This window comes from Ipomoea nil, unplaced genomic scaffold (assembly GCF_001879475.1).
Source record: "Ipomoea nil cultivar Tokyo-kokei standard unplaced genomic scaffold, Asagao_1.1 scaffold0302, whole genome shotgun sequence".
NCBI lineage: Eukaryota > Viridiplantae > Streptophyta > Magnoliopsida > Solanales > Convolvulaceae > Ipomoea > Ipomoea nil.
Genome location: NW_017616730.1, coordinates 2,025,322 through 2,048,464, shown reverse-complemented (window position 1 = coordinate 2,048,464; position 23,143 = coordinate 2,025,322). Strand labels below are relative to the sequence as shown.

The following is a 23,143-nucleotide window of genomic DNA, read 5'->3' as shown; positions in this document are numbered from 1 at the left end:
TGCTAGTGTTCTTACTTACATTTGTCTTGGCATACGCCTAAAACATATACAGAAATTTCGTGGTTTTAAATTTTAATCAATCTCTCAACTAACATGTGAAGCAAAAGAACCGTGGCCCTGCCCCCTGGCTCTATATCCTTGATCGACCTAATGCATTGAGTTCTAATCATCAAATCGGAGATGTAAATATAAATCAAATATCCAAAAACATGTTCTAATCATTATTGCATAGGCTGCGGTCTACACAGTTGTGTGGATTACGGTCTAAAAGCATATAAAGTATATTATTTTAACTCATAAAATACATTATTTTATCTTAAAATTTCAGTATTCTAACACATTTAAAGTACATTATTCTAACTTATAAAATACATTATCTTTATTATATAATGTTCATTATTCTAACGTGCACACAAATTTTTTTTTTTTTTTACCTTTGAACCGTCACACAGATATGTGGACCATGATTCACACGATAATTTGCGATTGAGTATTTGAGTTCGATTTTATCATTGGAGTCGGACATTTATGTAGTCTATAAGAATTTCCCATTATAAGGACAAGAGGCCACTATAAATTCCCTACCTCGCACACTCTTTAGAGAAATAGTTGCTGAGAAGATGGATTACATACTGAAGACGTTGAGAACGAAGCAGGAAATAGACTCCATAATAAGAGACACCATTGATAAAGTCCTCGTCCTCCGTTTTGGCCGTGCATCAGATGCCGTTTGTCTCCAGCTCGACGACGTCGTATGCTCTCCAACCTAGCCCTTTTCCCCTTTTTGGAGCCATTTCATAATCGATTTTTACGCGTTTCGTTGTTTCGAATTAAGATGATTCAATGTAATATAGACCGATTGCGAATTCAGCAATTTGTATCGAAGAATTTAACTCCCCAGGTTGTTGGTTATATAGCTGATTGATGAATTCTCGAGTGCAGCTTTATAAATCCGCGGCGGAGGTTGCCAAGTTCGCGACGGTGGCTTTAGCCGACGTCGATTCCGAGGAAGTACAAGTTTACGTGAAGTATTTTGATATTACTTTGATCCCTTCTACGGTGTTCTTCTTCAATGCTCATCATATGAAGATGGATTCTGGGTACGCCTCCCGTCTTTTCATTTCATTGTAACCTTTTTAGCTTTATTCACTCTCATTTAACGAAAATCAATTTGTTACTTCGTATGTGTGATAGGTAGCAACTGCCTACTGAATGACTTATGTTGATGAATCTATATTTGGATATGCTCTTCTAGAAATCCTTGTATGATTGCGATTAGCTGATAAGATGATAAAATTATTCGTCTTCTAGATATAATCTGTCAGTTTGAGTGATCTAAGGTGTATGGGAAGATCACTTCATCTTGGCTGTTTGCTCTTAAAGTATGTCTGTGATCTAAACTATTGAGAATCTAACGATTCACTGTGTACGTTATGCAGGAGTGCAGATCATACCAAGTGGATTGGAGCATTTCAGACAAAACAGGACTTCATTGATGTCGTGGAGGTAAGATAATTTCTCAATTGCTTTTTTTTTTTTTTTTTTTGAAAACTTCTCAATTGCTTGATTGCCCTGTATTAGGGACTAACTAATTTTTTTCAATTCCCTTCTTTGAACTCAATGAAACACCACCTGCTGAAATAATAATTTCTATAAAATCGTTTTCAACGAAAGAAACTTTTAGATAGGAGGCTACAAGATACTATGTATTATTTAATGCAACTGTGTTGGTTTATATTGACTTCCCGTGCTTTAAGAACTAAGAAGTAAATGCTTGTTTGATCTATCTACTTTTGATAGGATTATAGAAGGGTAGAGATTTAGTGCGTTCTTGGTTGCAAAGCATAATAGTTTTTGTTTTTGTTTAATATGTTTGCACGGCCTATTTATATTGTCCATAAAAGTTTAGAGATTCATTTATTGTTCATACCTAAAGTGTTCATCTAAGAAAAACAAAGATTTAACTTATTCGTATCTTTTTAAAGTAGGTGTAGTTTTGCTAGCTAGGGGTAGGCGAATCTGCTATAGATATCTCTGTGAGGTCCTGCTTATTCTCGTCTTGAGTCGTATGGAGTAACATATATTCTGTGTAGGCAATATATAGAGGGGCAATGAAAGGCAAGCTGATTGTTACGTGTCCTCTTCCTCCAGAGCAAATACCGAGGTTTCAATTGTTGTACAAAGACGTGTAGAAGGTAAATCTATGATTTTGCCCAGTGTTGGGATCTTATTCATCTGATGGTAGGTTAGGGTGTTTGAATCCATGAAATGGATGTGCATTTCATTCTTATGTGGCAGTGCCATATAAGAAATATAATGACATAATTATGAAACATCAAATACTAGAAATCTTTCAAACAAGAGTACAAGAGGCATTCTTCTTGATCATGATTCAAATTTATTTTCCTTTGTTTCAATATTCAGACACAATACTCAAGCGGGTAGTGTATTACAAAAATATTGTACATAAATTCATAGCATTATATAGCATCCTTGGACAAAAAGTTGGTGATGGTCACAGCCCTAGCATTGCACAGATCATCAACACAATCCCCTCTTTCAAAAACAGCCGCAGCACCCATTCCTGAACCTGCACTCAAAATGATGATAAGACAGCTCAACAAAAGGCCTACTAGTTTAGTTGGGTAAAATGTATGCACAAAGTGTACAAGTACCTATGCACATTGATACAACACCAAACCGGCAATCTTTACCCCTGCGCTTCATCTCGTGCAGTAGTGTACCAACACAGCGTGCACCTGAGAGGTAAACAATGATTATTTTTTGTAATTATTTCATCTTATATCTAATCTACCTTAAGGTTGGTTGTGTACACGATGTTTATAAGACTACCTGTTGCACCCAATGGGTGACCAAGACCAATTGCTCCTCCATTGACATTTACTTTCTCAGGGTCAAGATTGAGCTTCTTTCTGCAGTATACAAATTGGGATGCAAATGCCTGCAAATAGATGAAAGTAGTAGCTCGATAAAATGTAATTCATAGAGTGTTGAACAATGAAATGTTTTGATTTGCCAAAAACAGTACCTCATTTATCTCAAACAAATCAACATCATCAAGATCCAGACCAGCAGATTTCACAGCAGCCGGAATTGCAACCGCCGGGCCAATTCCCATGACAGCAGGATCCACCCCGACAGCAGCAAAACTCCTGATAATGAACAACAATAGAACATTAAGAGACAACTTTGCAAGCTTGACATACTGTGAGTCGAGTTCAGAAGACAACTGGGGAACCTGAATACACCAAGGATCGGAAATCCCTTCTGAACAGCAACGCTTCTCTTCATGAGAAGAACTGCTCCTGCTCCATCACTAATCTGGCTAGCGTTTCCTAAAATTCATATCCGAGGTCAGTCCAAATATAACGAAGAACATGAATTGGTGGAATCGTTCTGCATGTCCTCAAATGTTAACATGCCAATACCTGCAGTTGTGGATCCATCCTTCCTGAAAGCAGGCTTTAGCTTAGCCAGGTCCCCTATATTTGTATTTGGGCGAATTCCATCGTCAACAGATATGACTACAGGCTTCTCGATTCCAGTTTTAGGGTCTACAATCTTTTTTATTCATAAAACCGTCATTAGAAAACCACAGAAACTAACTTAAGTCAATTTCTAGAGTATATAACAGACCTTTGTGGAAACAGGGATAATTTCATCTTTGAACTTTCCAGTTGCAGTAGCAGCAGCAGCTCGCTGATGAGATACAACCTGTGACAAGCAATCTTCAGTGCTAGCTCATTTGTATTGTGTTATTTACATTTCCACAGCAAAATACATAGAACAGCCAACACTTACAGCAGCAAGGTCTTGTTCTTGCCTAGTCACTCCATAACGTTCTGCAACGTTTTCGGAAGTAATACCCATTGGGACAAGACAATCACGGGCTTGTGCAAAACTTTGTACCTATGAAAGCATACATCCGTAACAAAATAATACTCTTAGCTGCAAAAGTTTAGAAGAGAGAAAGCAAGACAGATCAAATAAAAGATCTTGGGCATACCCTCGGATTAGTATTCTTTACTCTACTTATATTGTCAAGTGTCATGCACTCTAATCCTGCCCCAATGCCTGTATGAAGAGAATGTCGGTTACAGACAGATATAGAAAATGCGTGTACACCTAAAGTATGTTTTAGAAGATCTACCTATGTCATAAAACCCAGCTTTTATGGAGGCAGCTACATCAGCAACAGCTTGAAGACCAGATGAACACTGCCTGTTGACAGTTCTTACTGGAACAGTTTCTGGTAAAAGGCCACTTATTTAGATACTTTGAAACGTACAACAAGTAACACTTAACATAAGAGGTGGAGGACAAGAATGTTATAATATACAAGTAATATACTGGATATCAAAATACTAGTCTGTGTTTCGTATAGGGGTGTAAACGAGCCGAGCTCGAGCTCCAGCTTGATAAACGATAGGTAGGCTCAAGCTCGGCTCGGTTCATAACCGAGCTGGCTTGAGTTCGACTCGAGCTCAAAGTTGACCAAGCGGCTCGACAAATCACGAGCCTAAAACATTTGAGCTCGAGCTTAGCTTGATTACGAAATGAGCCGGCTCGAGTTTGAAGTTGACCGAGCTCGAGCTGAGCTTTGACCGAACGGCTCGCAAGCTGCTCGACTCATTTACACCCCTAGTTTCGTATGTACATAATATTTTAATTGTAAAGACATAATCTGGACAAGTGAACTGTAGGTACATAAGAACACAAACAACTTCAATTTAATAAGCCATTTATCTTAAATCTGGCCTAAATGCTCAAGACAAGCAAACCCGTAAACCATTCAATACCAAAGCCACAAAAATGTAGCTTACAAGAGATCAAATGAAGAAAGGGAGAGATCATATTACCAGGAAAACCAGCATAAAATGCAGCCATTCTGCATTCAGTTGCTCTTTCAGAGCCCGGGGCCAAGACGGTACCAACAACTATATCCCCCACTTCAGCCGGGTTGAGGTTCGTTTTTTCAATCACTGCCTGCATTAGACAGTTATCAATTATCATATATCACAACTCCAGCAAAACCTTCAATAGTCAAATTGAATTCGAACACAGAGGAAGAAATCTCACTTCAGCTACTACTCTCATGCCTCAAACCCCCTACTGCGAGACTAGTTTTTTTCGAAAATGAAGTAGCTATGCTACACAACTAACCTTAAGAACAGAAGCAAGTAAATCATCAGGAAGAGTGTCCTTGAAGCCGCCACGTTTGGATTTGCATATGGCAGTACGATACGCACTGAAATACACAACAGCTAACCATTTAGGTTTGAATTCAGGAAGAAAATTGGCAAAAGCTCAATCATAACGAAGAAACTTACGCCACAATGACAACATCATCTCCAAAAGCAGCCGTCCTGTGGTAAGCAGCACTATCTCCAGCTATACAAATCGAAGACTACACAAAAAACAGAGCTATGAATCAATAAATGATCATCAAAATCAAGTCAATAACCCTAACCTAAGCTAAACTGGATCATTTCTCAGGGATTAGCAAATTCAGAAAACGACGATAATTCTAAAATCTACTCAAAACGCCGATGATTAGCAAATCTATAGGAAACGCATACTTACAGAAAGAGAAGATCCATGAGAAGAGGAATCAGTCGGCTGAAGGTGTTCGAGCAGAATCCTCTGTCTAAAAATTGCCTTCTCCATTGCTCTCTCTCTCTCTTTCTCTCTCTTTGTCACTCTGGTTTGAGTGGTTTCTTTATGGTTACCGAAAGCTGATGGCCTTATAAATGGGCTCCGCCAGTGTTTGTTAGAATGTGAATGAACCAGAGACGACCAAAGAAGTCATTTTGTCAAAGAGCCACTTAACAAGAACTCTTCATATAATCTCACTACGACCCCTCTATGTTTTTGCACTGACACTTTACTCCTCACTATTTTAGAAAATTATAAAATGTTCAAAAACTTGAGGATAAACTTCAAGACTACATTTTACTACTATTTCTCTAATTTTTCATTTTTGTAGTTTTTTTTTTTTTTTTTTTTTTTTTGTGTACCCATGATTTTTACCGTCGGACATAATGAGTAATTATCTCCTTCGTTGAATTGTAGACATCTTTTTTAGGTGGGACAGTTGACTTGGAAATTTAAAGTTGCTCCATACTCAAAGTTAAGGATTCGACCCTTGACCTTTGGTTAATGATGGATGAGTCCTCTTCACTCAACCAAAGTTATTTTTGTAGTTCTTCGTTCTCCATTCTTTGCGTTTAAAGTTTTACTTGTGGGCTTCAAATTTTTGGTTGGTTAATAAGCTATTGAAGTATTTCTATGATTACTTTTATCTTTTGGCTAACAAAATGAGTTAGACTCAAGAAGTCATGAGATATGACTTCAAATAACTTAATTGTTGATGGAGCACAATTCACGTTCTAAAATGTCATTAATTCAATTCCTCTCAACAAATTCTTAGTTGAGTTCTTAGTACATATTCTTTTTAGTGTGATTATCTTTCCTACATAAAAAAGTATAATTTTGTTAATGTATACTTTCAAGTATTAGTGACTGAAATTTATTTTCTTTAAAAAATTAATAGAATGTTTGTGCATAGATGGTTTTGTTGAGACCGGGTCCATCATAAATCGGGTATGAAAATATAGAACAGAAATTAAAAAAAAAAATAGTACCATTATTGGTTGGGCACGGGACCCTATTTATGTACAAAACCCAAGGTACCGGCCTAAAATGGCAGCCCAAATAACAAAGACAATAGCCCAAAGAATAATTAGGAATAATATAGTAGATAGTAGGAGTCGAACCTAGGTGAATGGATGGATAATGCAAACAAGGGACCACTAAACCAAGATGCTCGTAGTGCTCATACTGTGTTGTCCAAGGAGAGGCGAGACACCCCTATTTATTGCAAACCACCCCATAGTTGCTCCGTCCACATGTACAGCCCTCGACACTCTTTCTCTACCACCACTTGCGTACCCCACGCGCACGACATTAACATGTCACACCACCTCCATGAAGGTAGCTAGTGGAGGGGGCGCATAGACAACGCCACGACGCTGGGTGCCCCGAGGCACGCGACGAAGGCGTCGGACACGCCACCACCGGAACGAACCCCCTTCTTGATACCACATGGCCATATCGCCGTTGCCACCCCGTCACCCAAAAACTCGGGGCGCCCGGGGGCGCTAGACGCACTTCGTCCTGCTGCCCCCTCCGATCGACCACCAGCCGTGGACGGTACCCCCCACCACCCGTGCTTGGACCAACTCTCCATTCGGCACCATCTCCTTTGGTTTGGCCTAAATCCAGCCCAATAGCATGCCCACTAAACCTAGTCCATCCCCATATCTAGGGATGTCAATTCTATCCGCACTTAATGTGTTCCCCGCATTCCCGCCCCTACAGGAAATTTCTATACCCGCGCGGGTATGGGGGTGAGTTCCGGCCACCGCCTCTGGAATTGCTCCGGGGTGAGTTCATTCTTTCATTCTCGATTGTACATCTCTTTATACTGGTTAGCTCCCAACAATATCTCCTTCCTTTGCCAATTCAGCCAAGAACCCTTTGATCTTCGATCATATTCGCCCTATCCTACGAAAACATATATTTTTCTTGGATATTATGCTTTAATATTTCTATGATTACTGGAAAATTATACTATTTTCTTCCCCCAAATTCTACTGCTTTCTTGCAACGATTACTTAGGGGGGTGTTTGGTTGAAACATGGGAATGTGAATCGGAATGGGGTCGAGCCCTATCTGTTTATTTGCGATTGAGATCGGAGGCGGTGGCGGGGTGCTCGACTCCATGGTTCCTCTCCTCGTCGACGACAGCAGCTGAAGCAGAGCAAGCTGGCAACTTCCGGTAGTGGCGGCTGACCAGCGTCGGCGGTAGGGGAACTGGACAGTGGCGCGGCTGGACCTCTCTTCCGGCCTTCATCTTCTGTCGTCGAATGAATGACTATTGGCTGGAAAGTCAATTAAACTGCTGAAATGGCTGCCACATCTACAAAACAAAACAAGTCTCTGCCAAATCACCTCCACATCATCAAGTTATTACCTTTAACTTGAAGGCTGCCTGTAAAAAATGCTATGCGAACAAATTTTTTTGGTTTGTGAATCCAATAATCACTTATGTAAGATTAGGATGCGGCATGACATTTCGCTATTGGTTCATGGTGTTATTTGGCACTTCACCCTTTTTTGTTTATCAAATTTGAATAGGAACAACACAAATAACAAAATGAGTAAACACTTAATACAATTTATACTACCAACATAATTTTAGTTCCAATTAAGGACTAACTTCATTGACACTTATTAAATTTTAGAGTTTTGTTCAAACTTATAAAAAAAATCTATGTGATAATTAGAATTGTAGTCTAATTTTTTTTATTAAATTTAAGTCTAATATTAATGATTAAGGACACCCGCAAAATCTCCGCGAGGACGAGTATGAAATAGGAATTTCATTACCCGCGCGGGTGTAGATGCAGATGCGAGTGCGGAGAATGAGTTGAAAATGCGGGTGTAGGGGCGGGGGTATATCCCCGCACCCACCCGTCCCATTGCCATTCCTACCCATATCCCCATCATGCATACTTTCTAGGAATATTCCATCCAATTTCCCAGCTCCAATTAAAATGCGTTAAAGTGCTTGTATACTTGTGGAGTGCGCCATGATGCATGCATGTAATATATATTGCGTGTTTTTATTTTTGAAGCAAAATTATCTTTCCCACAAAGATTTTAATCTTAATTCTTTTATTTTATTATTATTTCTTTTAATACAACATATGATATTCTTATAATCTTCATTATAAGGTTAATTCAAATTTTACTCAAATTTATATTCTTATTGATGTAAGGTTAATCCAAATTTTACTCAAAAATTTTATATAAGATTTAATTATAAATTTAAATCTTGACCATATATATATATATATATATATATATATATATATATATATATATATATATATATATATATTTAAAAGTTTAGATATTAATTAATAATGTAGTCATTATTTGTAATTGACTTGATAAGAATTTTGAATTTAATCATTCATTATCCATTATCCATTATCTCACACTTTTTGTTGTTGTTGTTGTAAAATATCACAACTAAAAGACAAATAATTATATCATTAATAGTGGATTGATATTAAATTTAACATATTCCTATCTCCCATCACTAGTTTTGTTTTGACAACTGAATGTAATACACTCAATAATCAAATTCTCGTTGAATTGTCTAAAGTGTGTGTAAAAAAAGTGTTTTTTTATAAGTCAAAATGTCAAATAAGGAATTGATAAACAATAAAATCTAATGAAATATACAGTAGTAATTTGTCTTTAAACTCAAAAACTTTAAGAAAATAGATAAATTTTATAACGAATGATTGAATTTAAAACTATTATCATAAATATTGTCAAAATATAGTTAAATTGATAATTAACCATTAAAACTAATACTATTACTCTAGTATGCCATAGATCTGAAGGTCACAAGATCGATCATTATTCAACACCTACCATTTCTGTCAAGCACATCACACATGGTCTTTCTAATATTTTACTTTTCATGTGTGATAAATGAACTATTACACATGAGTAGAATTTACTAAGTGACACCTTCAAATAGTGACTATAGTTTCTTCATCACTGTCCGCATGGACAGCTCAACGCTCTATCGGACCGAGGCGTAGGGACCATTGAGATTGGAAATTTAACCTTTTGGGAACAAAAAATATTTTCCTCATCACCCAATAATAAAAAAAAAGGGTGAAGTGCCAAATAGCACCCTGAACCAACAACGAAATGTCACCTCGCACCCTAATCTTCTATAAGTGATTATTCGATTCACGAACCAAAAAAAATTGTACGCCTAGCCTTTTTAACCGATTTGCCTGTTGCCTAGATGACATGGCTCAAGTTAAAATTTGACGTGGAAAGGATTTGGCTTAATTAACAGGTTTCCTACGAATTTGGCTTATTTATAAACAAATCACGAATCATCTTCTCCCTATCGCAAACGAATCACGAATCACGAATCATCTTCTCCCTGCCTGAGTTTTCCGTTTCCTCCGTCGACGACCCAATATTAGTTTCCAATCTAGCAACAAACCAAAGCCACAAAATCTGTGTCACTTACATCCAGACAATCTAGCACAGTTATCATAACAAATTGAGGTGCAAATTTTACCAGGAAGAGTGCAATATTAAAAGGCATACTAACACAGATATCATATTTTTAGACACTCTTCCTCTCATAACCTCTAACTACACAGTACAAGAAAAGATGAACAGAAATTTTACCAGTCTTCTCGCTTTCCAGTCTACTCGGCAATCAGTAGGTAAAGGGTTTTGAATTGCAATTACATATTAGGGCTTAGGGCTTAAGCTAGGTGATTAGGGATTTGGGAATTTGATTCTTCAAGTCGCGATAGGATAGGGATTTGGGAACTAGGGTTCTTCAGACTTTGATTCGAAATACGCACGTTTGGGGTTGATTTGGAAGTTGTTATTACAGTAAATAGCTTAGTGGATGTCACATCTACAAAACAAGACACGTCGCAGCCAAGTCACTGCCACATCACCACTTATAACCTTTAACTTGAAGGTTACCTGTTAAAAAGGTTAAGCGGACAATTTTTTTTGGTTCGTGAATCGAATAATCACTTATAGAAGATTAGGGTGTGGGGTGACATTTCGTTGTTGGTTCAGGGTGCTATTTGGCACTTCACCCTAAAAAAAATGAGTTCTACTACATGTACTTCCAAATCTTACTTCCTAAATTTTACTTCTTGTGTGGCGGGTTCTCATAAACTATTTTTTCCATGTGGATCTCAATACAAATGTCTAGATTTTGTGTGTGGGAGTACAAATTGAGAGTACACATAACATTTTCCATAAAAAAAAAAAAAAAAAAAAAAAAAAAAAAAAAAAAAAAAAAAAAAAAAAAAGGAAGCCAACTCATTCACATTAACAAACTTCAAGGATTCTAACAACTAACATTGTATAGACCAACCACGTTTACCTCATTTTCTAGCTACTTTACAATCGTTGTCGTCTTTTCGTGCCCCTTTGAATTGAACTTTCCTTTAATTTTCTTTACCTTTTTCCTTTGATTGACTGGTCAGCATAAAGCAGAAGCAACATGGGAAATGACAAGAAGATGCTATGCAAAAACCACTATCTGCTCCATCCCCCGTTGCCATAACTGTCAAATGTCAATCTAAAAAGAAAAAGAAAAGGAAAAAAAAAAACAATATGTAACCATATGAATAATGTATTCTTTGTAAAAATAATTGTGTGAACTAAATGTTAGTCGATAATATATTGAATTTTATAAAATAAATATTGTGTTAGTTAAAAACGACCACATACTTCACAAGTGTGCTGGCATGCACATCGTGATTCATGAAATTAGTAGTTGTATTGATCGGATATTATTTTTTCATAAAAATTCATGTTCAGTTTTCTGATTTTGTCGGACTATATCATAAACCTCGTTTGATCGGATAATTTTCACTTAAGGCAAATTCATTGTTCATCATGACCTCCACGTGTTCGATTCTTCACTTAATAACTAATATTTATACATTTTTTTCTTTATCGTGAATTGTATTTATTTTACTAGCAGCCGCATGTTGTAACGTTTAAATCCTACCAACAACCAAAATATGAAGGCATGAATTTGATTTTGTTGTTGGCACTAATGTATACGTTTTTTGGATCGGACTTACACAATTTACCTCTTCTAAGTATATAGAAGCATGTAAGAGACTCTTAAGTTTGAAATTCAATTTACTTACACGGGTAACTCACAATGATATACCATTACACGATCCTATTGGATAGTGATATAGGTCTCTTAGGGCATCAACAATAGTGAATTTTAAGTGAATTTTGCTGACCTAAAAACTTGAAGATGGTTTTTCAACAAATAGGGGAGGTTTTTTTTTTTTTTTTTTTTTTTTTTTTTTTTGGAGATTTTTCATTACATAATTAATGACTTGATTTTTGCCTATCGCGTAGAACCCACCAAGATTCATCATAGCACAGCTTTTGTCACTTGAGGAGCAAAACTAGCGCCCAGCCGGGCGCGTCAATTATGACGATTTTCTTCTTCTATTTTTTTTCTTCCAAATTTCATTTTGTTTTGTTTTTGTTTTCCTATTTGTTCTTTTCTAGTCACACTTATAAAAACTTCTCAAAAACTATACTTATTGAAGATGTTCAGGGAAGATATTTTACTTTTTGTGAGTAAATTTAAAATTTTCAAACTTATAATTCTTAGCACGCCACGTAACGGTGTGACGGCAGTCTCACTCCGCATATATCTCATTATCTCGTATAATTCGAAGATCAAGCTAATGGTTGGCAATGCACGCACACAGCGAACAAGGTGGACACTTTACGCATGTCCCAACTAGACATTGTCCTGTTCCGCCCATTAAATTAATATCCCAATAATTAGATAACTTATTTACAATTAAAAGAAAGCAAGTTAAATATATACATTCTTATATTTAATTATATAATAACCTTAACCATGCTTTACAAATATTCTTGAGAATAAATTGGTTCCGTAATATGTTTCAAGAAGCAATCATTGTAGTCCCGAAATTAGTTGTCAAGTGAGTGAAACATGATTTTTGTATTAAAGGTCATAAACCGAATAAACTTTACATTGCAATCCTATATGATATATAAAGAATCACAAGGAAGTAAATTAGTCTATGTTGTCAATAGTTAACTGCTTCAAATACCACAAGTAAACAAGGTTAAGTAGTCAATAGCTAACCGGCTCAAGGACCACAATGAAGTAAACTAGTCTAAATTGTCAATAGCTAACCGGTTCAAAGACTACAATGAGGTAAACCAACCTAGGTCATCCTAACTGATCGGCTCAAAAAAAAAAGGGCAATAAATTATTCTCACTATAAATTAAATTTGAAATATTATGATCACCAAACTAACCACTTGACAAACTTAGATGTAATTGTCCTGATAATAAACATTTAAACTAATAATTCATTACATTGAATCAAAGTCTAATAAAAGATAAATAATAACCTACCAAAAAAGTAAAACATTTAATACACTATTGTGATAGTGAAATAGAAACTACATAACATCACCAGTTTTTGTTTATTGATGGCTGTGAATTAGGGAATTGCAGGCTTAAAGCTGTCATGAATTATAAAAATTGAAAACTTTTATAACTTAGATACAACTCAATTGGTCAATTTGTTAACAATCGGTTCATAGTTGACACTAGCGTAAAGGCATTTAAAAATTTATCACCCACCAAGCTCAAAGTAGTGAAGGAACATTTGAGTTTGAGGTTCAAATACTTGTAATTGATTTTATTACTTTTTATATATTAATTAATTAATAATAATTAATTAATAATATAATAGCGTTGCAATTTTTGATTCGTTGGCATCCGTGTTACCGTGTATAGAAAGTATACACTATTACACTTAACGATCATTAAAAAATTGCTTTTAACCAAAAAAAAAAAAGGATAAAAAAAAGAAGGGAAAGGACTAAGATGCTCAATCTCTGCAAACGCGCAGGAAGCGAGAGCGTGCGCGACACGAGAATTAGCATGGTGAATAGCAGTGGACATTTACGAAAATGTCCGGCTGTCAGAACATCTTCTCGGTTCCTTGGTGTGTGTGTCCTCACGCACCCGCTAAAAGACCCGACGCCCACGCCTCCGAACGTGGCCTCTCGCTATTTCTCTCTCTCTCTAAAACCTCCTCAATTCACCACTCCAGAGATCTTCGCTGCCTCACTGGATTCTCTCTCTCTCTCTCTACATATATACATATACAGCACGCAGGTGCTTGTATGTATTGGCCTCTGAATTGAGAGTTGACGGAAGTTCTGCGAATCTGGATCACAGGCAGGGGCAGGAGGAGGAGGAGCAGCGTCCGCTGGAGGTGGTGGAAGAGCCGGCGATGGCGGACTCGGCGCCGAAATCTGATCGGCCGAGCTCGTCTTCGAGTTCCTCTGAAGTCTCGGTGGCTTTGGAGAAGGGCAGTACCAGTGAAAATGGTGGACATGGGCGTAGTAATGGCGGCGGTGATGAAGAAGTGGTCAGGTCAGAATCAGTTGGTGGTGCAACTTCCAATGGTGCGGCCATTGACTCTTCAGGTTAGTTTTGTTGTTTCTCTACGGTATTCTGCTGTTTTCTGGAGTTTATGTGAACTGGAAATAGAAGAAAATAACTTACAATTAGCTGTCGCTGTTGCTCTGGCTTGTATGATATCAGGAGGTACTAATTTGCGCTTTGGTAGCTTGTCACTTACATGTATCTATATGGCCAATTGGCGACGAAAAGCCAAACCTTAGAAAATGAATCCCACCGTGATTACATGCCTTCTTAATTATCATAATCCAAAAAAAAAAAAAAAGAGGCTAAGTAATTCATTTATCCCCTACATTTTGTCTCGAATTACTTGAGCCCTTAATACATAGTAAGCTGGTGATGCTGAATAAATATTATCAGTTCAGTTGATTTTAAGGCAAAATGTAAGGGCTAAATGACATATGTAGACTAATTTGGTGTGATTTTTAGAAATTAACAGTGACATATAGGATGACTAGAGAGTCCATATGACATGCCACACCATGTTTGTTTTTGGTCAAATTCAGGTTCAAATATTGCTATAAGAAATTAATTTTGAGTATGTTGAAATTGAGGGATTGAAAGGTGCCATCACATGCTAGTTAGGTAGAAGCAAAATATATGAGAATATTATTATGTTAATAATGATAGATTACAATAGATTGTATCTCTGTTTTTCTGTATATTAATGTATATTAAACTATATAGAGATTCTATTTTTATAGGGACATTAGGCTAAACCCACTTTTACTAAGAATAGGAAACTAAGTAGAATAGGAGTATAGGACTAAGGTTTCCTATTATTCAGCATAGTATAAGAAAATCATCAAAGTTTGTCTAAAATTGTCATAAAGGACAAAGTTTTGGTGTATATATTCAACATCTTTACCTCACTATATTCAGTAATGCACCCTGATGAGTTAATATTACTTTCTTTTGGAGAATGGTTAATAACAGTGGCATTACTTAGGTAAAATAGATAATTCTGTTTTGTACTTGCATTATGCATGGCTTTGTCTACTTTTAGAGCTTCAATCAAATAAGTATTGATAGATAGCAATATTCATAATGTAGTACATACCTAGAGAAACCACTTCCAGTGTGAGTGCTCAATTTCCAACTGAATATGAATCAATTTTGAAACTTATGAATTGTGCTCTCTGAAAATAGCTACAACTATCTCAGGGACTCATGGTACGGAAATTTTAAAAGCAAATACAAAACCTTCTGAGATTTCAAGTCCCGATAAATCCAAGCCACCTTCTGGTAATCCTAAGTTGGGAAGATCAAAAACTGAGAGGCAGAAGCATAACATATGTGCTGAAGAAGCAGCAAAAATTTTTGACAACAAAATTCCTGTCCAGAAGAAGGTACAATTTTATAATGGTTTAATCCTATTATCTTTATTTTTATTGTTGGAAATATCCAACAGTTATAAGACCATGGTGCACCATATCAATGCTGTTCAAACTTTAATACAAATGATGTTCAAGTGATAATACTTTTATGTTCATATCATATTTGTAGTTACATTTCATTACCAAAATTTTCAAATCACCATCTGAACATTATTGTAATATTATTTGGACATTTGTGTACTATCACATCAATGAATTGCGCACACCATTGCTCAGCTAATAATTTGCTGGAGGCAATGAAGTATAATTTGGATATGGTCTATTCTGAATTTCAATTTAGATTTATTGTTGGAAATGTCTGGCTTGCATTTATTGAAGTTATTGTACTGCTGTTCTCCTTTTGCTGGTTTTTTCAATATTAATTTATGGAGAATGACATGCCTATATGATGCAAATCTGTTGCTTTGAATGGCCGTGATGTGCTTACATATTACTCTGTAGTCTGTACTTAATTCCAATTTGTCAAGACTGTAGTTGATAAATACTGTTTTTGTTTGCTTGCAATGGTGTTTATGACTTACTGCTAGTCTCTTCTCAGCAATGACTCTTTCAGTTCTGGGTTCAAGTCATAATTATTTTTAAAACTTTGTGTATAGTAGATTCTATACAAATAGTTGTGTTCACTATTGTTTCAAATGTTTCCATTGTGTTAAAGTCTTGAGACACTGCAGCTCCAATTATTAACCAGAATAGCTACGGTCAAAGATGATGGAACTGTAGAATTTGAAATTCCGGGAGATATTAGAGTGATTGGAGATGAATCTGAAAATGTAAATACTGATGTCGAGGACGAATCTCTTGGTGCAACGGAACTTCAGTATATTCCACCAATGCAGATTGTAATGCTTATTGTTGGAACACGTGGTGATGTGCAACCTTTTGTTGCAATTGGCAAACGTTTGCAGGTATAATTTTTTAATGTGCATGTGTGTTCTTCTGTTTTGTACTTTTGCTGATAAACCTAAGTGATAGAACCTAATTCTTTGGCATATTATACTTCAGTAATTGGTAGTGAATTATTAATACAGGATTACGGTCATCGTGTAAGACTTGCAACTCATGCAAATTTCAAAGAATTTGTCCTGACTGCTGGGTTGGAATTCTATCCTCTTGGGGGTGATCCAAAAGTCCTGGCGGGATGTAAGTTTCCAATTTCCTCAGGAATAACCTTCCTGCATGATTGAAATCCACGGACCCCCCACCCCAAAAAAGAAACGTGGAAAAAGTTTGTGATTATGTATAAAGGTGTTCAAACATTATTTTTGTAATGTACTCCTTTTTTTTTTTTTTTTTTTTTTTTTTTTTTAATAGACATGGTTAAAAACAAAGGATTTTTGCCTTCTGGACCTTCAGAAATACCTGCTCAACGAAATCAAATGAAAGATATCATATACTCTTTGCTTCCAGCCTGCAAAGAACCTGATATGGATACAGGGGTCGCTTTCAATGCAGAAGCAATTATTGCTAACCCCCCTGCGTATGGTAAGGCTAGTAACTTGCACATCTTTGTACTTGCATTCTTTAAATTCAATGTTGTGTTTGACTGTGACTTGACAATTAAGTAAGAATATCAACTTTGACACTTGGTATTGATAGTTCACTTGATTGAATGTTTGGATGATCAGTATATATTGAATGATATAAGTATTATAAGTATAACAGTGGACATTTATTTGGAATGGCTGAAAAAGGAATGGGATTCATTAAATTTCAATCTGAGAAAGTAACTAATTTTTAACTTAAGTAGCATCAATAGTATATCCTAATATTTAAAATTTTTCTTTGGGATCCTGTAGCAAAGATAAGCTGTAGTTAGCTAGTTGTGTTAGAGATATTTTGATTTGGATAGACTAACTAAAGTGCCAAAGACCTTGTAGTCTTGTAGCATTACCATGTGACTCTAGGTATGGGGTCACAGGTTCAGTCCGAAACCCCCTTGGATGTACCAAAGAAAAAAAAAAAGAGACCAACTAATGTCATCATTTACATTTCCTTACATAAAGCATTGTTGTAACACTAATATTTTGGCATTGATTACTAATTAAAAGTGGGTCTAGTTGCTGTCAATATCATTTTACCTTGATCCTGAATATCCAAATTTATGCTCTTAAGGATCATATAATGTTTTGCCTTTTGAATCAGAGTGATACGGCACATTTGATCTGAAGGGTTATCCTTTATTGGCTTGAAAAGTTTTACTTGTTTCCCAATGTCATGCCTGCCCTACTATGTCTGTCAATTGTCAAATGAGCATATTTCTCATATTGCATTATTAAACAATAACCTCAGCTATTAACATGGGAAGGTAATTTCAGGGCATACACATGTTGCAGAGGCTCTGAAGATTCCAATTCATATATTTTTTACAATGCCATGGACGTAAGTCTTCTTAGGGTAATGGAGGCCTAGAAAGATCTTTAGTTGTTCACTTTTCCTTGTACAACTTTCTAAGTATCCTGATTATTGGATTGCTTCCTTCCCTTGTAAGAAATTTAATCACATCTTTATGTGCTCTGGCAGGCCAACTAGTGAATTTCCTCATCCTTTGTCTCGTGTGAAGCAACCTTCTGGATATCGAGTGAGTTGATTAGTTGAATGTCTTTCCTTCTGCATCTTGAGACATGTTTGTATGAATTAACATTGCAACCTTGCTGAAAACATCTTTTGTTCTCCTCTTGGAATAAAATATGGATTATCTGCAAATCAAATTACCATATAATTTTGATCTTTTATGTATTTTGCAGCTGTCATATCAGATTGTTGATTCCTTGATTTGGCTAGGAATAAGGGATATGATAAATGATTTAAGGAAGAAAAAGCTGAAACTACGACCAGTCACATATTTAAGTGGTTCACAAGGCTCTGAATCTGATATTCCACATGGATATATTTGGAGTCCTCACCTTGTTCCTAAACCAAAAGGTGAAACATTTTGTTTTTTTTTGGTGTGTGTTTATGTGGAAATGGTGTACCCCCACTTTCCCTTTCTCATTTTGTTAAGATTATGTGACCATCACAGCTGCATGTAAATTATCTTGTTTTAACTACTATTGCAGATTGGGGACCTAAGATTGATGTGGTGGGGTTTTGCTTCCTTGATCTTGCATCAAGTTATGAACCTCCAGAATCACTAGTGAGCTGGCTTAATGCGGGCCCAAAGCCAATCTATATTGGATTTGGTAGTCTTGTGAGTTTCCTGAATCCCACTTCAAATCTCTCTCCCTTCTCTCTGGAAGCATTGAGAAAAGAACTCACTAGTTTTTATATTGTAGAAATACTTCTTTTTTTTTTTTTTTTTTTTTTTTTTTTTTTTAAATATGTTACTGTAATACTTCTATAAACTTATTTCTTCCATCTCAGCCTGTTCAAGAGCCAGCGAAAATGACTCAAACAATTGTAGATGCATTACAAAAAACTGGTCAGAGGGGGATCATTAATAAAGGCTGGGGTGGCCTTGGAAACTGTGAGTTCTTTTTTCCTTGATTGACTTGCTCTACTAGATTGTATGCTCTAAGGTTTCCTTTTTCACTTTTGTATGAATCTCTTGTGAGGTCGAGGATATTTTTCTCACCAATGCAGTTTTTCTTGCAGTGGCAGAACCAAAGGATTTTATATATCTGCTGGATAACATTCCTCATGACTGGCTTTTCCTACAATGTTCTGCTGTGGTGAGCCTTTATTCTTAAGCTTAATTCCTTTAAATATCAATGTGAATGAATTCAAGATTGCAACCCCTCTGGTCATAAGGAAAGACAGTAAGAAATAAGGCTCAAAAAGAACTTTAAAAAAAAAAAAAAACAAACAAACAAAAAAAAACAATGTTGCAGTATAACTTGAGAGCATGTTTTTTCTATCTCTCTTTCCCTTTCTGTTTCTCTCTCTCTTTTTTTTTTTTTTTTTTCTCTATTTAAGCTTATTTACCTAAGTGATGAATAGAAGCTCGAGAAATAGAAATAAATTGAAGGTGAGGTCCTAAATCTGTCTCTTTGATAGCATGCAGACCATAATACCTACGAAGTTCCAGTAAGTGATGACATCACTGTGGAGGAGATGAAAAATTAGAATATTAAATATTATGGTCAAGATATTGTGTGAGTGATCTAGTGACAAAATTATACTCAGAAGAAAGAACTTAGGTGGCTGACTGGCACAGTTAAGAAGAGACTTTCACATACCCTGCATGGTGCAGGGCGTCTGGGCTACTTCCTATTTTTGAATACTCCGTATTTAATTGGAAGGGTTCAAAATTGTCAAATTAGAAATTTGAACACACTACACATGCTTCACCTTGTTTTCAGGTGCATCATGGGGGTGCTGGAACAACGGCTGCTGGTCTTAAAGCTGCGGTATTCTTTCTTTAGAGTTCATGTTCTATTTCCAATATTCATCTAGTACTTCTTAATACTTGTTTAATGGTGGTTCTGCAGTGCCCGACAACTATTGTCCCCTTCTTCGGTGACCAGCCATTTTGGGGGGATAGAGTGCACGCTAGAGGGGTAGGTCCACCACCAATACCAGTCGATGAATTTTCACTACCCAAACTGATTGATGCAATCAACTTCATGCTAGATCCCAAGGTATTCTGTTTTCTTATTCAGTATTGCCCGCCCTTGGCATAATCTTTAGACTTTTTTCCTCAATTTTATCTCCTGAAGATGAGAAAAATCCATTCCTATTGGGCAATAGCTTTATTCTCCCGAAACTACAGTTTAACACCTACATTGAAAGCATAGCATTTTTGGTTGGATATAAACTAGTGAGGTTATGGACAGGTGAAGGAGAGAGCAGTTGAACTTGCAAAGGCCATGGAGAATGAAGATGGTGTGACGGGAGCAGTGAAAGCCTTCCTGAAGCACCTTCCACCCAAGAAATCTGAACCTGACCAGGTGCCTCCACCATCAAATGTCTTTTCTATAAGAAGCTGCTTTGGTTGCTCCTAGATCTTGAATATTATGATCCAGTTGTCTGTTGATATTTGTGTTACTATTGTTAATTATCATTTTTTTTTTCTTTTGGTTACAAGTATCAAATTCTTTTTAGTATAATTACTTATGGGGCCAAATTATTAGCTTCTAGACCATCATCTCCCTATGTTTATAAATAGCTTGGCTTTCCCCACCGTTGTATTGACCTTTTTTTTTCTTGATAATTATTGAATGAGAAATCATTTTTGAGTTGTGGTGGTCAATTAAGTTCAACTAGTATTTGAGTTTAAACTTGGTTAAGCATGTGTTTGGGTTTGGTTTGGTTTGGTTTGGTTTGAGTGAATAAACAAACCAAGTCAATTTGAAGGCGTTACAAATACATAGTTGAAAAACAAAAATTCAGTTAGTGTAGTGTGAGGATGCTGACATTAATTGAAAATGATTTGGCGTTGAATAATAGAGCGAGTTAGTTATTGATAGTTAAAATTGCATTTTAGGATTCAACCTCAAAGCGTGAGGTAAGTGACGGTCAATTTCAACTGAATACTAAACGAATGATTTAAGCTTGAAAAACATGACAGATTGACAGAGGTGAATATTAGAAACTAGAGACTACATTGATAATTAAAAAAAAGAATAGAGAGACCAAAATGTTGATTAATTCTTTTGTTTTGTTTCTCAATTTATTTTGTTTTGTTTCTTTATTTACGGAGTATTTGTTTTGTTTCTTTACTTTGTACCTTTTTTTTTTTAATAGTTTTTATTCTTTGAATATTTGAATATATTCAATGTATTCTTTGAATGTTTTAATTCGAAATAATTGATTAAATGTATTTGAATATTTATGCACTTCAATTTGTAGTGTCTTAAATTTTAGTCATTTCAATGTATTCGAATTTGTACTTTATTTAATTTTAATGTCTTCGATTTTCTACTTTTTTTTAAATTTTAATGATTTCAATTGTTTCGAATTGAATATGTAAGTTTTAATTTTACGGTTTGAATAATCACGTAACACGAATTATTTTATTTCAATTTTTTTATGTAATATAGTTTCTATTCAATTATATAACATAACACGAATAATGTTTTAAATTAAAAATAATTATATACATAATATTTTATTGTAATTTATATATTGATACAAAACAATAATTGTGAAGATAAATTAAGATTTATTGATAAAAGATAATACGGAGTAATTTTTAAGGTGATTGGGAAGGTGGGACCACTATTAAAAGTAAGAGAGTATTGCAGAAATGTAGGGAAAATAGTAAAGAAATTGTAAATTCAGTGATGTGAAAGTAAGATTCACTTTTGAAAGAGAGAAAAAGTATTGTTGGAATAAATTAAGCCTTAGATTACCCGTTACCACCACCTTTAATTTGTTTAACCAAGTGTTGATTGCCTAACCGTCTCGATGGAAGGAAACCTAGCGGCAAAACACATGACAATTCTACAACTTCAATTCGATGACTGACTGACTCCTATTGGTATACTTGCACTTTGACTTGTCCAACGAGAATGTAGACTTAGAAAATGTGTTAGGTTTTTCACGAGAAGATCGAGGGCATAAACCAAATCAAAATCCTCAGCTCCTTAATTAGTCATCCACTCATCGTACGTAAACTAACAGTTTGGTGCAAAACATTGCATTGTATGTAACGTAACCCACTCAATTATTGGTCAATTGTCTGGTCCTGCTGCACTTTAACATGCCAAACTATTCCACTTGCATTAACAACAACTAACAGTATGGTTAAGTAAAGCTGCTAGTTCACATTATTGAATACATTTTGAGTTTGTCTTTAATTTGTTTACATTCTCATTGTACTACAATATAATATAATTAAAACAACATGCATTAAAGAATGTTTAATATTACAATTTTTAAATTTTAAATTAATAAAAAAATTAACTTACATACAAGATTATTAAATGTCTATATTCCCTATTACAAAGAATCACTGGCTTTCCTCAAAAAAAAAAAAAAAAAAAAAAAAATCACTGGCTACTTGCTGCATTCATTATAACTGTACTGTAATTTTAGCGTACGGAGATGAAATCGGATTGACGAGGTTAAGGTAAAACCGGCGGTGAGTACGGCAAATATGCATGCACTGCACGTCTCCCATCCTTCAATTACTTTGACTGGCACTCATTTCCACACGCCTACCCTCTAGTATAGGCGTCAATTCATGTCCAATGGACTTCAGATCCCACATGCCCGCACTTCCTCAACACTATATACTCTCATTATCTCACTTTTAATCCTTCATTATACCAACAAAGGAATAAGGATCAAATAGGTCACTGAAGTGCACATCAAACTACAATTAGATCATGAACTCAAAAAAATTCTATTAGACCTCTGAACTACACAAATTTATGCAATTAAGTCTAAAATGACCTGTTTACCTGCCAGGTAGGTATGCCATGGCTAAATGATGGTATTAGTGAGCGGTAAAGTTTGAATTGAGTGAAATTAGTATAAAAGGGTAATTGCCTAATTAGATGATATTAACCACATGGCGGTTTAGTTAGAATTAACCAGTGTCAAGTGTATGTTTAATGAGAGAGTGATGGTAAGTTAGGCAAGCAAGCATGGCTCGTGGAAATGTACTTAATTCTCTCTCTCTCTCTCTCTCTCTCTGCCCTAT

General features: G+C 35.7%; 3 protein-coding genes and 1 long non-coding RNA gene across 5 annotated transcripts; 2 read left to right on the top strand and 2 right to left on the bottom strand.

Moving 5' to 3' along the window:
- The first annotated feature begins 567 nt into the window (after positions 1-567).
- LOC109161903 (thioredoxin-like protein 4B) lies at positions 568-2,361 on the top strand. The gene is made up of 4 exons (XM_019310472.1): positions 568-752; positions 943-1,100; positions 1,440-1,506; positions 2,094-2,361. Exons 1-4 carry the CDS (start codon positions 621-623, stop codon positions 2,190-2,192), a joined length of 456 nt encoding a protein of 151 aa, XP_019166017.1. The 5' UTR covers positions 568-620; the 3' UTR covers positions 2,193-2,361.
- On the bottom strand, positions 1,533-16,223 carry LOC109161913. Its single transcript, XR_002050974.1, has 3 exons — positions 16,007-16,223; positions 10,256-10,262; positions 1,533-1,554 (listed from the first exon to the last, which is right to left on the bottom strand). It is a non-coding gene; the product is annotated as an uncharacterized LOC109161913 (long non-coding RNA).
- Positions 2,389-23,131, bottom strand: LOC109161877 (3-ketoacyl-CoA thiolase 2, peroxisomal-like). Its single transcript, XM_019310438.1, has 15 exons — positions 23,117-23,131; positions 5,605-5,704; positions 5,352-5,428; positions 5,185-5,269; positions 4,881-5,007; positions 4,172-4,270; positions 4,028-4,095; positions 3,823-3,930; positions 3,658-3,735; positions 3,450-3,582; positions 3,260-3,356; positions 3,050-3,173; positions 2,854-2,962; positions 2,676-2,759; positions 2,389-2,590 (listed from the first exon to the last, which is right to left on the bottom strand). Exons 2-15 carry the CDS (start codon positions 5,686-5,688, stop codon positions 2,481-2,483), a joined length of 1,383 nt encoding a protein of 460 aa, XP_019165983.1. The 5' UTR covers positions 5,689-5,704; positions 23,117-23,131; the 3' UTR covers positions 2,389-2,480.
- Positions 13,687-20,746, top strand: LOC109161865 (sterol 3-beta-glucosyltransferase UGT80A2). 2 transcript variants are annotated; one of them, XM_019310417.1, is made up of 14 exons: positions 13,687-14,166; positions 15,311-15,510; positions 16,230-16,463; positions 16,587-16,698; positions 16,870-17,040; positions 17,874-17,937; positions 18,079-18,136; positions 18,303-18,480; positions 18,615-18,745; positions 18,919-19,021; positions 19,150-19,226; positions 19,857-19,904; positions 19,986-20,135; positions 20,331-20,746. In XM_019310417.1, exons 1-14 carry the CDS (start codon positions 13,971-13,973, stop codon positions 20,496-20,498), a joined length of 1,890 nt encoding a protein of 629 aa, XP_019165962.1. In that variant the 5' UTR covers positions 13,687-13,970; the 3' UTR covers positions 20,499-20,746. The 2 variants fall into 2 exon arrangements, with proteins under 2 accessions (XP_019165962.1, XP_019165972.1); XM_019310427.1 differs by having other exon boundaries at positions 13,689-14,166; positions 15,326-15,510.
- Positions 23,132-23,143: the final 12 nt, after the last annotated feature.